At 46.2% G+C, this 12878-nt stretch overlaps 1 protein-coding gene across 1 annotated transcript in view; it reads right to left on the bottom strand.

The window, feature by feature from the left end:
- SH3PXD2A (SH3 and PX domains 2A) overlaps positions 1-12878 on the bottom strand; it is a 343376-nt gene that overhangs the window by 28852 nt on the left and 301646 nt on the right. Inside the window, 2 exon segments of the mRNA XM_078151076.1 lie at positions 2969-3052; positions 8667-8780. Coding sequence (XP_078007202.1) covers positions 2969-3052; positions 8667-8780 — 198 coding nt within the window.

The raw sequence follows: 12878 nt of genomic DNA, 5'->3' as shown, positions 1-12878 counted from the left end.
AATAGCCCCTTAACAAAGGCTTGGTGGAGGCCCCTCAAGGAAAGTCCTGTTTCTGTCCTGCTCAGCTACTCACCAACCAGCTCCCCCAATGCTTGCCTGCCTCCCTCCCACCCCCTAGCGCTGTTCTCAACAAACTGGTTCCCCAACACACTTAGCAGGATTTTCCATTCTGGTTAAATCAGTTTAACCTTGTGGGTCTAACACTTGGAGAGTGTTTGCTGTCTATGCTTATGTATGTATGTCTCCGTGTGTATGCCTGCAAATGTGTTTACATGCATGCTTAAGTTGAATAGTCCTTCATGGAGTTGGAGGAATGATCAGATAGGTAGAGTTATAGTATATGTGGGTTTGTGTGTGCATATTTGTTTGGAGTTGTGGGTTCCTGAACATTCAGTGTCTTTGACCATGCAGGGATGGGCCTATGTAAAGAAATGTCATCAGAGTCTGGGATTCAGGGGTGAGGGGGATGTCATGGCTTGTCACAGCATATGTAGAGTTTGGGGCATATGGCTGTATAGCATGAATAGATGTGGATGTGCTTGTGTGTTATGTAAATATAGTTATAGGTATGTGTCTGTGGGTTGTGTATACGTATTTGACTGTACCTGTGTGTGTTGGGAGGGATGCTATAATAATAGTAATGAATAATTCTCCATAGATATTTGTATATATGTCCTCCCAAGTGTGACTGTCTTTCATAGTTATATTGATATAGTTGGGTGTGTATGTGTACATTTTGAGGAGGGAACTCCTCTGCCTTTAACAGGCTGGAGAGAAAATCAGTTTCATTTCTTCCCTCGGAATCCCCGGTGAGAAAGAAAAACAAGCAGAAGAGGCCAAGGTGCTGGAGTCCAACTGTGTGAAGCTGGTTTGTATCGAGTCCTGGAAGCAGGACTAACGAAGCTGCCTTGGACAAGTTTGCTTTTACAAGCTCAGAAAGAAGAGGGGTCAGCTGTGGCTGGGCCAGACTGGTCTCTTGGTGTCCTGAGGGAGGGGCTGTTTCCTTCTGGGCTGTTGTTGGGGTTGTTTTTGGTCTATTCCCCAAATTCCTCTGCTTTGGGAAAGGGCCTTGGGTCATCCCTGGGCCCTCATTACTGGATTTTGGTCTCTTCTTCCCAGTATGCTACTTTTCATATTACTCGGCTTCTTGGGAACATTGATTGGATTTCAGTCCCTTCTCCCTTTTTCATTGATGGCTTGACTTCATGGGGACTTTCACAGGCCCTCGTTGTCAGATTTTAGTCCCTCCTCCTCCAATTCATGTGCATAGGGCAAACTAGGTCCTAGTAAACTGGGCAGCATCCCAGGCCCCTGAGCATTCAGGGGCATCCCAAATCATATATATTCACAGCAATATTTTTATTTTGTCTGGGGTACCAACAATCCATAGAGAAATCCTAGGGCTGGCCTCTGTCACTGGATAGCCTAGCTTCATGGAGAGATCTCTGGCCCATGTCATGGAACCTCCTCTCCCAAAAACCAATCTAGGTATGGCCTAGCTTTATGACTCCAAGCTCAATCTGTGACTACTGCAACAAGAAGTCAGTGGGATGCTCTACTCCAGCTACTGAAACCAAGTAACATCTCCAGTGTTGCCTAAATTCCAGTGCCCATCCCATTCCCCCTTCCATGTCACTTATTGCTGAAGCTCTAACACTGATCCAGCTCCTGAGGGGCCAAAGGTGGGAAGAATAGATGGTTGTTGGCTTGAGGGTCTATATGGAAACGAACTCTTACTGCTCCCAGGTGAGCCAGCTCCAAGAAGACCCAGAGTAGCCACCTTCTGTCTTTTTGGGAAAGAGGCCATTGTTTGAGAGGACACCAAGGTTTCCCCATGATCCAGAAGGGGTTATGGTGACTCTCCACTATCAGTTCCCCTGCCAAGCCTTTATGAAAGGGCACAAGTGAACTCCATAGGTACTATGCCACTCCTCTGGGTGTGTTCCATGAGTTGGCAGAAGAGGAAACTCTGGCACAGAAAGGTTGAGTATCACAGACTGCATAACCCAGAGAAGAGTTCCATTTATCCCTTTGAATGATTATTCCACCAGACCCCAGCTTCCTGAGATACACCTATGAGGAAGGAAGCCACTGCTGTGGACAGGGAGTGGGGTGAGGGAGTAGCGCTCACCAAAGCTATACATTTTGCCAGTTTTGCTCCTTGTCCTCCATCTAAGGTGGTTAGAAGGAGTCTAAACAGGCTCCTGGGAATGTGGTTTAGGCCAAGCCTGTTTACAATACACTTTAATGAGGGTGTTCCAATAATCACAGATGAAGTTTTGCTATACTCAGTAATGGGAAAAAAAGTAGGCTCTGAAATGGCCTAATGCTTTTCTTATAGCTTGTTCTGTAATAGAATTTGTAGCTGCTGTGACAGAAATTTGTTATTTCCAGATTTGACCTGGAGGTTTGCGCCCTTCTTAATTTTCCTGGGACTTGCTGGAGCACAGATTGGGACTTATGACTGATAGTGTTTCAAAGCATCCACGTGAAAAGATCAGGTTTATTAGCAGGTCTAACAGATGAGGACGGGGCTCTATTAGTAGGACTAGCACAGGTGGCCAAAATGCCTCCAGAGGCTGAAATGCTCAGCTCCTTCAAGCTGCTGGGCCCCGGGTGGTCTCTCTTTCCCACTGCAGGACTCCCACAATTGCTTCCTGAGAGTTGTTCAGGCTGAACCAGATCAGGCATGGTTCACAGTAACCATTTCTTTCCCAAGAAGCAGCTTGGGCCAGCCCCACTTTTCATTCTCCAGCTCTCTAGAAGCCCCACTTCCTTCCCTCCAAGCCCCATTCCCTAGCCCCACAGCAGAGAGGACAGAGGCAGGTGAGCATATGTTAGGGAGCACACCAGTTGGGCTGGTCCCAGAGGAAGCAAAGAGTTGCTATTGCCAATTATATCGCTCTCAGCCCAACAGTTAGGTGAAGCAGTGACCGGACCCTCTGCAGCCACCCATGCCCCAATTCACCTCGACTCTGCTGCCTGTTGACTATCCCGCCCAGTGTCCACCGCCGATCCAGACGCCGCAGGTGGGCCTTGCGTCTCTTAGACACTGATGGGGGAGATGGTGATGGCGAGGCAGAGAAAACAAAAACCGGGGTGAGGGGTAGGGGAGGGTGGAGAAAATGAAAATGATAATGAGATGGGCAGGGAGGGAGAGGTCACAGCTCAGGGGGAATGGTCAGATGGGACACAGGGAACAAATTCAGATGGCCATGTAAAATGGAAACACCTGAAGACTTGGTTGGCATAATGAGAAAACCAAAACAGAATTGCAAAGCCAGACCATAAGCCTTGGCATGGACTGAGGAAGAGTATTTTCCTCCCCAGAATGAAGTGAAATGCACTCATTGCAATAGTTGTCTACCCTTCCCTTCCCTGACCTGGATTTTGGAAGCAGTGCCTGAACAAGATGGCCTTTGTTTGATTTTTGCAACTAGTTTTTTTTTAACCACACCCTTCATCCCTTCACTCTCCCCGGCAGAAAATGCTCAAGGCCAATCCCTCTTTGCCAGGGCCCAGTTTTCTAGATTGCTATCAGTGATTCCTCAGGATGCTGGGAGGTGAAATTTTTCTCATGAAGACTCAGAAAATTAGTGCCGAAACTTAGAAACCATCTAGTCCAATTACTCCCATGTTGTGGAGGAGAAAACTGAGGCCAGAGAGGTAAAGGGATTTGCCCAGGGGCCCACAGTTTCTAAATCAGAACTTGCGCACTATTTTTTAAATGTTTCATGCCTCCAAATCTTGTCCTCTCCACTACAGTCAGCTCCCCAAGACCAGGGACAACAAATGTTAATTAAGAGTCTAAGGTGTTTGAAATGCTATACTGGGTACTTGGGAGTGGGGAAAGTGTACGTACAAAATTTTAGGACAGAGCCTTCCTTCTTGAGATTACTTTCCATCTATTCTGTATGTATTTTGTATGTATATATTTATTTACATGATGTGTCCCTCACTAGAATATAAATTTCTTGAGAACAGGTACCATGTATTTATCTTTCTTTGCATTTAGAGCACTCAGCATAGTGATTGTCATATGTAAGTCCTTAATAAATGCTTGTTGATTGATTGAATCGTTGATTTGATAAGTCATGGTCTTCTCACAGAAGCGACCAGATTTTCTCCTCCACAGTATGGCTAAAGGACAAGGCTAACACAAGGAAGGTACCCAACATAAAAACCTCTAGATGGAGGGGTGGAAAGGCTGGGAAGTCACGGGATATATGGTAGGAGTTAAGTTGAGATGTGCCGAGGCTTCAGTCCTCCCATAGTCCCATATGGGGGAGGATTTCACAGATAAGAGGATTAAGGGGCAGACGAATGAAAAGGATTTTAGAGTCGGAAGGGACTTTGAGGTCATCTAGACCAACTTCTCTCTCTGAGTCTGCTTCAAGACCTTCAGTGATAAGAAATTAATGATCTCACATCAAGCAGCCTACCTCATTATTGGACACTAACTGTTAAATAGTTCTTCCTTGCAGTACTAATTAGAAGACATTCCCAGGAACCCAATCCCACTGGTCAGAGTGCTGCCCCCTGGGATCACATAGAATAAACTTGATCCCTATTGCAGGAGATACTTCTTCAGATATATATCTCTGCCACCCCAACACCCCAAAGCACTCTCTTCTGACTAGCTGCTCTCCACTTCTTTCAACTGAAGCTCACAGGACATGGTTCAGAGCTTCCGCACCACCTTAATTAAATTTCCTTGGGCCACACACTCCAGTGAATCTGACGTTTTCCTGTAGTAAAGTGAGAGACAACCCTGAAATCCTGCTACCCCACCCCTACCCCAGCATTGTTCATCATGTACTCTATTCTTTGGAATGAGTTTTTGCTCAGGTGCCACTGGGTTTATAGTCCCCAGTTTTGTTTCACCCTGGGCTTTGCCATGAGGCATGGGCATGGGCAAACTCAGAACAACTAGATCACTCCCAGAAGGAGTCAAAATGGTATGGAGTGGTAGGTAGAACACCAGTCCAGGTGTCAGGAGACTTGGGTTCAACACTTACTACCTGGTAAAAGTGGACACATTCCTCACACACAATATCCCATCTCCCATCTGCATCCCTTTGCCTTGGCCTTCATGCCTCTCACCTCTACCTCTCAGAATCCTTACCTTCCTCCAAAATTCAGCATCAGCACTACTTTCAATATGACCATGTCCTAACCTCCCCCGTTTCTCTAGTGCTGGCTGCTAGTGTGTCTCCTCCTCAAAATTACCTTTCATTTACTCTGTATATACATTTTGTATCTCTCTCTCTGCACACTATTGTTTTCCTTAATAGAAGTAAGCTTCTTGAAGGAAGAGGTTGTTTCCATTTTTGCCTCTGTATCTTCAGCACCTAGCACACTGCTAGGTACATAGTAGCCACTTAGTATATGGCTTGCTTAATAACTGATGAACATCTCTGAGCCTCAGTTTCCTCCATTCAAAAATGAAGATAATAATATTTGTGAGCATCATCTTTACTATCCTGTTGTGAAGATCATACTTTATAAATCTTTAAATTAAAAGGGGAGAATTTATTATTATTATTATTATTATTCCCAGGCACTGCTACAGGACTGCTTATGGCCAATGGAAAACTTTGGCTTTACGTGGTAAACAAACAAACAAAAACATTTGGCTTTCTGGAAAACATCTGCCTTAGAAGGGAACATCTACCCTGGGCAAGGTCGGGTTGGTCAACCCTTTACTAGTGGAAGAAGCGTTGGACTCAAGAGTCAGATGGCCTGAAACCTAGTCTTGACTTTACCACAAACCTGTGGCAAAGACCTGTGACTTTGGGTAAATTGCTTGCCTTCTCTGGGACTCAGTTTTCTTTTCTATAAAATGGAGGGTTGCTCGGACTAGAGGTTCTTAACTTGGAATCTGTGAATTCTTCAAGCTTAGCTAGCAGATGCAGAGAAAGGTAGATACCCATGGCATAAGTACTAAATTCCCAGGTCTCATTCAATGTGATGTGACACTGGCCACTTTAGAGTCATATTTCTCTCACTCTCTCTCTCTCTCTCTCTCTCTCTCTCTCTCTCTCTCTCTCTCACACACACACACACACACACACACACACACACATTGGATCTACCTGCTAGTTTCCTCACATTATACCAGACCCACAAATTCCATCAGACTCATCCTCCTTAATCACTGCTTTCATCATGTTGCTTCCTTCTCAAGAATCTATTCCAACAATTCCAACCCCCCATCAATCTCCTCCTTGGTACACAAGGCCTGCCATAGTTGGGCCTTATGTGACCTGTTTAACTTTCTTTCCCCAACTCACATCTAAAACAAAGCCTCTGCTTCAGCCAGGACAGTAGCCTTTTCATTCTCTGCCTGTACTATATGAGTGGCTTCATTTACACCCCACACCTGGAATGCTATCTTCCCTCCACTCTGCTGATCCAGCTCCTACTCCCCAGTTTTTCAAGGCCCTGCTGATCCCCTATTTCCTTCTTGAAACCTTTCCTGATGAGTCCTGGACATAGATACTTTCTTTCCCCCAGACCTCTTATAATCTTTCCTAGGTGTGCCACTCACCTAGCACTAAGCAGACACTATCCTGCTGCCGTTTTCTAGTTTCTTTGTATGTTAGTCATGTCTTCCCAATTAGATTGTTGGCCCTAAGGACAGGGGCTGAGTCCTTTCCTACTCTCTTCCCCACAGGGATGTACAGGTGGCAGTTGCTCACTAAAGATTTGTTTGACTGATAGGACTGATAGGTTGGGCTTTTGTTATGTGGGGTAGTACTGCCAGTCAGGAATATTGTTCCAACCTGTACAATAATGAGGGGGCTCTCCTCTTAGAGAAAGGTCCTTGAGGAACCCATCAGGAGCAAGACACTGGTGCAAACAAATGTGAGACCACAGCCAGCTCAGTGACTCATAACCACCAACCCCAGGAGCAGGAAGATGTGGGCAGGGCCAGGACCAAGAGAGAGCCCTGGGAAAAAGGATGCCATATGAACCTGAGCATGCCTGACCTTCCTGAGCCTGTCCCATTCCTGGAAGCTGAATCTCCAGAAGCCAGAGTTTGGGGAAGTTAGATCAGGAGAAAAAAACGAAGAGTTTCACGTTGGGAGGAAGGGCAGGAGAATGAAGGGCTGTAGGGGCCCACCCTGTAACTGACATTTAGAGAAGGATGAATAAGAAATCTAAAAAAACCCCCAAAAGTTGGAGTTGAGGTTTATAGACCACTTTCATTGGTCCAGGAGCAAGGTCACTCCCTAGCTCTGTAACCTTTCTACTAGAAGAAACCGTTGGTACAGAACAGTCCTAGGAAGGGGCCCTCAATGGCAGCTCTCCATCTCCATCTCAGACTCTCTCATCTGGGCTATATCATTTGTCCAAAAAGTTTTTCCCATTGTCAAGACATGGGCCATTTGGAAGTCATTAGGAACAGAGGCCCAGCTGGGAGCTGAGGGTGGGGGAATGACCCCATTAGTACAGGCTCTCTTCAGTTAAAAGGCTCATTGGGTCCCACTGGGAATTCTCTGAGGAAGCCCCAAGCTGTATTGAGAAGTTGTTCAGGATAGGACTGAACTGTGTGGAAGAATCTCTTTGAAACTGAAGAAGAAAGATTCAGACAGAGCTTTCTGTAGGCCTAGATCTCAACCAGCCAAAGCTAAACCAAGAAGCTATAATTTTACTAAACATGAAGTTCCCAGAGTAGACCAAGAAAAGCCTCATCTAGGCTGGTTAGCCATCTTTGTATCTGGCCTTTCCATGGTGGCTCATGCCAGATGCTTCCGAGCAAAGCAAAACTAATTCGCAACAAAAAGCACGTGTGCACACACACATAAGACACACACATTCATACACACACACACACACACACTTTCTTGCCCACATACCCAGCAGCTGTCCACGTGGCAGGCAGGCAGCACTAGGGTAAAAAGAACATTCTCTTGGATTCCTTTCTCAGGATCTGCTGGTTCTAGCATTAGGGGAAACAACGAAGCCATGCAAAGAAGGAGTGTCTGGCTCTGGTTCACAGCCACTGTGGAGTAATGTGAATTTCACAGGAATTCAGGGGAGGGTGTAAGGTTCACCAGCCAGGAAGTTTGGGGAGGGCATGGTTTCCATCAAAGAGGAAGAAGAGTGGAAGAAAAAAATACTGAAGGTAGCCAGACCAGGTAGGAAAGAATAAAGGGAGAAGATTCTGAAAAGGATGGTTCAAGGCCTGTGGGGAAGGTGAGATCATGGGAAGACAGTCTCAAGGTCATCTCTCTCATCTATATATGTGGTAATGACCACGGGATCTCAGAGGATCTCCACTCTATCCTTAAAGTCTGTCTGACACTCGGGGACATCTAAAAAGGAGATGGTACTGAGAGCATGTAGAGGCTGGTCAGGAAAGACAGGAATTGGCAAAAGTTTCGAAGGACAGCAGCAGTCCCACTGCAATAGTCAGGTAGAGGTGGGGGAGGCACACAGAAATGGCCCATTTTCTTTCAATGGGGCCTTGGCCAGCAGGTAGATTCAGATTGGTTTTATTCAGTAAAGGCTGAAGTCTGGCTGCGTTTCTGTGATGGAGACTGGAACTGCCCAGAGACACCAAGTTCAGCTTCTTCTGAGAAGGATGTCAATTCCTGAGGACCCAAATCCTCAGAGATAGGCCCATTCCTCACCCCTTCCTTCTCCCAGCCTTGCCTTACCTTCCCCAGCTTTGGAGGTGTTGATCTCTGAGTCATCCCGAGTACCATTCTGGGATTCTAGGTATGTGGCTGGGACCCAACCTTGCTCTTCAGATGTGCTCACAAACCACCAACCTGGAGGAATGACATGACAGAAGCCAAAATCATGAGGGTGACAGCTCACACAACAGCAGCTGGGGAGGAGACAGTGAGAGAGGAGGGAATAGGGGCCAAGAAAGCTGGGATTCAGACAATGAACTACAGACAGAAGAGGTGCCACAGTGTAGTAGACAGTGTTGGCCTTAGAGTCAGGAAGATAGGAGGAGTCTAAGCTACCTCTGGGTGGGTTGGTGAATTTCTCTAGACCCCAGGCAAATCTTTGAGGCCTGAAGCCTACTTGCATCAGTAGAAAGAGCTTCCACACTTCAGTTTCCTAAACTATGAAATCACATGTCTGGACCAAAATCCAAACAAAAATGCAGACCCTCTCCCAACTAGGTTCAGGGTCCTTTCTGAGATATTTTTGGATAATGATGATAATTTGCATTTATATAGTGCCTTACAGTTTACAAAACATCATCCTTACAACAACCCTGTTGAGAACAAATTATCATGGATTCTCAACTGAGAAAGGCTGAATTAGAGAGGTTTTTACTGTATGATAATTATTCAAGTGTGCTGAGGGAGCCAGCATTTGGAACATGCTTGGAGTTAATCTAGGAAGGTTTCCTGGACGAGGTGGACATGAGCTGGAATAAACAGGTAGGGAATGCTAGAGAATGGCTAAGTTCTCTCGAACAAATGGGCTAGCCTGGACAAGGGCTTGGAAGTCAGGATCACAGATTTAGAGGCGGAAGGAGCCTTAGAGTCCAATCCTCTTACTGGACAGTTGAGGAAAGTGAAGCCCAGACATGCTCAGTGATTTGCTTATAGTCACTCAGTTATAAAGGTAGGAGCCAGGATATATAACACACAATAGCATACAATCAAGTGCTTAATTATAAGTGCTGTAGGAGCTTGGAGGCCAGAGACATTAGTGTGGGCTTGGATGGTCAAGGAAAGCTTCCTGGAGGAGATAGTCCTTGTCCTGCGGCTTGAAGGACAGATGGGTTCTGATTACAGTGGGGTAGGAGAAAGAGTACATTATAGACAGGTGAGTGGCTTGAGTCAAAATGGGCCTAACACAGAGAGTGATGGGCAGGGGGAACTTGGGAGAAGAGTTGGTAATGGGGGATCAGTCTTAGAACTATCCATGGAGACTTCCTTTTTTCTACTCCTGACTGACACTAGTTCCTGGTGAACCATTCCTGTTTGGGCAAATGTTCTCTGGCCCAATAGAAATCTGGAACTAGCCCCTTCAGTCACTCACCACCCAGGAGTTTAAATTTAGTAAGAAAGTAATACCCCTCCCCTCCACACCAGAAGGCAGATTTTCTGGCTGTGACGTCCACCGATGGCAGCGGCCACAGAGGGCTGGCCCTTAGCCAAGTTACTGAGAACAGCTCCTCATTCATGGCTCCAATTTTTAAGGAGCAACAAAGAGAACACATGGGAAGAGAGAGAGTTGCAAAGAAAGTCAGAAGCAGATCTGGGAAGAGCTGGAAATCAGATATTCTAGGAGCCATGGTTGGGGACAGGGGAAAGGAGGCCAACAAGTGCTTGGTGACTACTCATGGAGAGATAAAGGCAGCAAAAACCTTTAGGGCTCCCTGTGTTTGAAGAACTCCTAAAAGACCAGCTGTGGTTTTTTTCCCCCTCCTTCAAATAGGATATTTGGAGTTTGAACCTCTTCTTTGCTCCAAGGATGGGCCTCCCACACATTACCAAAATATCTGTGTCTACTATGAGAGGCAGCATGATGTAATGTAAAAGGGTCAGGAGGTACCTGGTTCCAAACAAAGCTCTGCTGCTAGCTCTGTGTTCACAGGCAAATCCCCTTTGCCTCTAAAAGATCTGCTGTGTAACTGGGTAGCACAATACTGATACTACCTACTCCCAAGGTTGTTGTGAGGAATGCACTTCCTAAGCTTTAAAGAATATTATAAATGGAAGATGCTGTTAACAAAACAGAAATCAGGCTATGTGGCTTTCCCCAGGCCTGGGCTGTGTTAGCATGAATATTTCTTTCACCATTTAGTTACTGCTCCAACAAGGTCTTTGTGGGTTAAAAGCCAGAGTTCCCACCAGGGACATATGTTAAGTAGCATATATCTCTTATGCGTTGGCCTTCCACTTGGAGCTGCAGGCCCCAGTATCAGGACCAATTCTCAACGGGAGGGCTTTTGTGTCCCATGGTCCTTAAGAAGGTGTCTTGGGAATCAGTTTCACAGTTACGCCAAGGAATGGATTAGGTGAGTTGGGGATTTTGAGGCTGTCTCAGCTATCTTGCTAACTTGCCATGCTCTCTGAAGGATGCTGCCCACCTTCTCTAGGCCTTGTCTTGTCCAGAACCTTCTCCCCCCTCCCCAGTCCTACCCCATGTGGTGGTTGTGAAAATAATGAAGATCACAGAACCAAAAGAAGTCAGCGAAGAACTTTAAGGAAAGGACTTTAATTTTTTTTGGGGGGTGTTATGGATGCCTTTGGCAATCTGGTGGAGCCTATGGACCTTTCTCAAAATAACCTTTTAAAATGTAAAACAAAACACATAAGATTACAAAGGAAACCAAAGGTTAGTGAAAATAGAGATGTATTTTTCCCTAAGTTAATAAGCCCCCTGAAATCTGTCTACAGATCCCTCGGGAGGGTCTGTGGACCCCCAGTTAAGACTCCCCAATCTAGTGCTGCCCTGTCCTTTTCAGGTGAGATAACTGAGAGGAAGACAAAGGAGGTAGCTCGTCGCTCAGGGTCACCCAGCTAGCAAACAGCAGAAACAGGACTAGGACACAGGGCTCCTAACTCCCAGCAAAAGGTTCTCTCCATGATGCCACACAAAGAATTTGGCTTTGGGGCTGTCTTACTAGGTAAGACACAATGAAATTCTAATCTAGTGGGGTTACTGGGTAAAGATCAACCTTTCCTCAGGGCATGGCCCACCTCCTCTTTCTCTCATTGTTGCTCTATGGCAGATGCTTATATAGGGCTGAGATGAAGGGCATGAATGGGACAATGCGGAGCCTTGGTTTATTTCCTGGGAATTTCCAATTTCTAGAGAAGCTTCACAGGCATCTGATTTCAACTCTGCAAAGGATTCACAATATGGTAGAAATGAAGTCAGGAGCTTTGGGTTCTAACCCCAGTTCTGTCACTGATTGTGTGACCTTAGAAAAGCTAGGTCCCCCCTCTCTGGGACAGTTTCCTCATCTGTAAGACATTCTCATGGGTTCCTTCCAATTCTGACATCCTATCATTGTATGACAGGACTTCAATTATGAATTTCCTAGACCAGCTCTGACTAGGAGTTGGGTCCCAAAAGCTACCCTCCCCTGGCTGGCTACCTTGCCTGGCATTGCTCTGCAGGGTCCACCAGCCAGTGGTTAGAATTGGGGAAGGGAAGCCGGCTCTCCACTACTCAACATTAGGCAGGGCCCTCTCTCTATTTACTGACAAGCTTGTGAGGAAGGAACTCAGTGGGGGCCACTGCCCTGCTTCCTCCCTTCCTCACTCCTGGCTTATCTGACACGGTGAGGTGTTAGAAAAATCACACATCTGAGCAAGAACATGAAAGAGAAATACCGCCAACAGCTGAAGTTGCCCTGGACCAGCACAAGGCTCGGTCTATTCCTCCCCCACCAGTCCAGCTTCCCGCCTACACAGACACAGACACGGACTCTCTCCCAACTCATTCCTGAAACCCTCCTCCACCAACATCTGCAGGGAATTATGCAGAGCTATCTGCCAAGACTGGCTGAGGCTCCCACTGCCTTCAAACCAGCTGTAGCAATTCCATGGACTCCCATTTTTCAACCACCTCCCAAAGCCTCAGATTAACCCTTTGGGCTAGGCTTATTACATCCCATGGGTGCCATCTTGGATCTCTCTTAGGTTCAGAAAGCTGGTGCCTAGAATAAGGCTTGGTTGGGCAGAAAAATGATGTAGCAAGAGTCTCTGGACAAGGACAATTCCCTCAGGTTTTTAATTCTTTTGCCCATAGGCCAGAGGTCTGGGAGGACCTTATCTACTTGCTTTTAGCCCCTCAAAGAAGCATGGAACAAGCGATATGCTCACACTCAATGAGACCTCATTAAGTTTAGTCTTATTTCCTTCAGAAAAAGGAATATCCTTCAGAACATG

Source organism: Phascolarctos cinereus, unplaced genomic scaffold (genome assembly GCF_003287225.1).
Source record: "Phascolarctos cinereus isolate Bilbo 61053 unplaced genomic scaffold, phaCin_HiC Scaffold_3;HRSCAF=262, whole genome shotgun sequence".
Classification (NCBI taxonomy): domain Eukaryota; kingdom Metazoa; phylum Chordata; class Mammalia; order Diprotodontia; family Phascolarctidae; genus Phascolarctos; species Phascolarctos cinereus.
The sequence above is the reverse complement of the archived record's forward strand: the minus strand, read 5'-3'. Positions and strand labels throughout refer to the sequence as shown.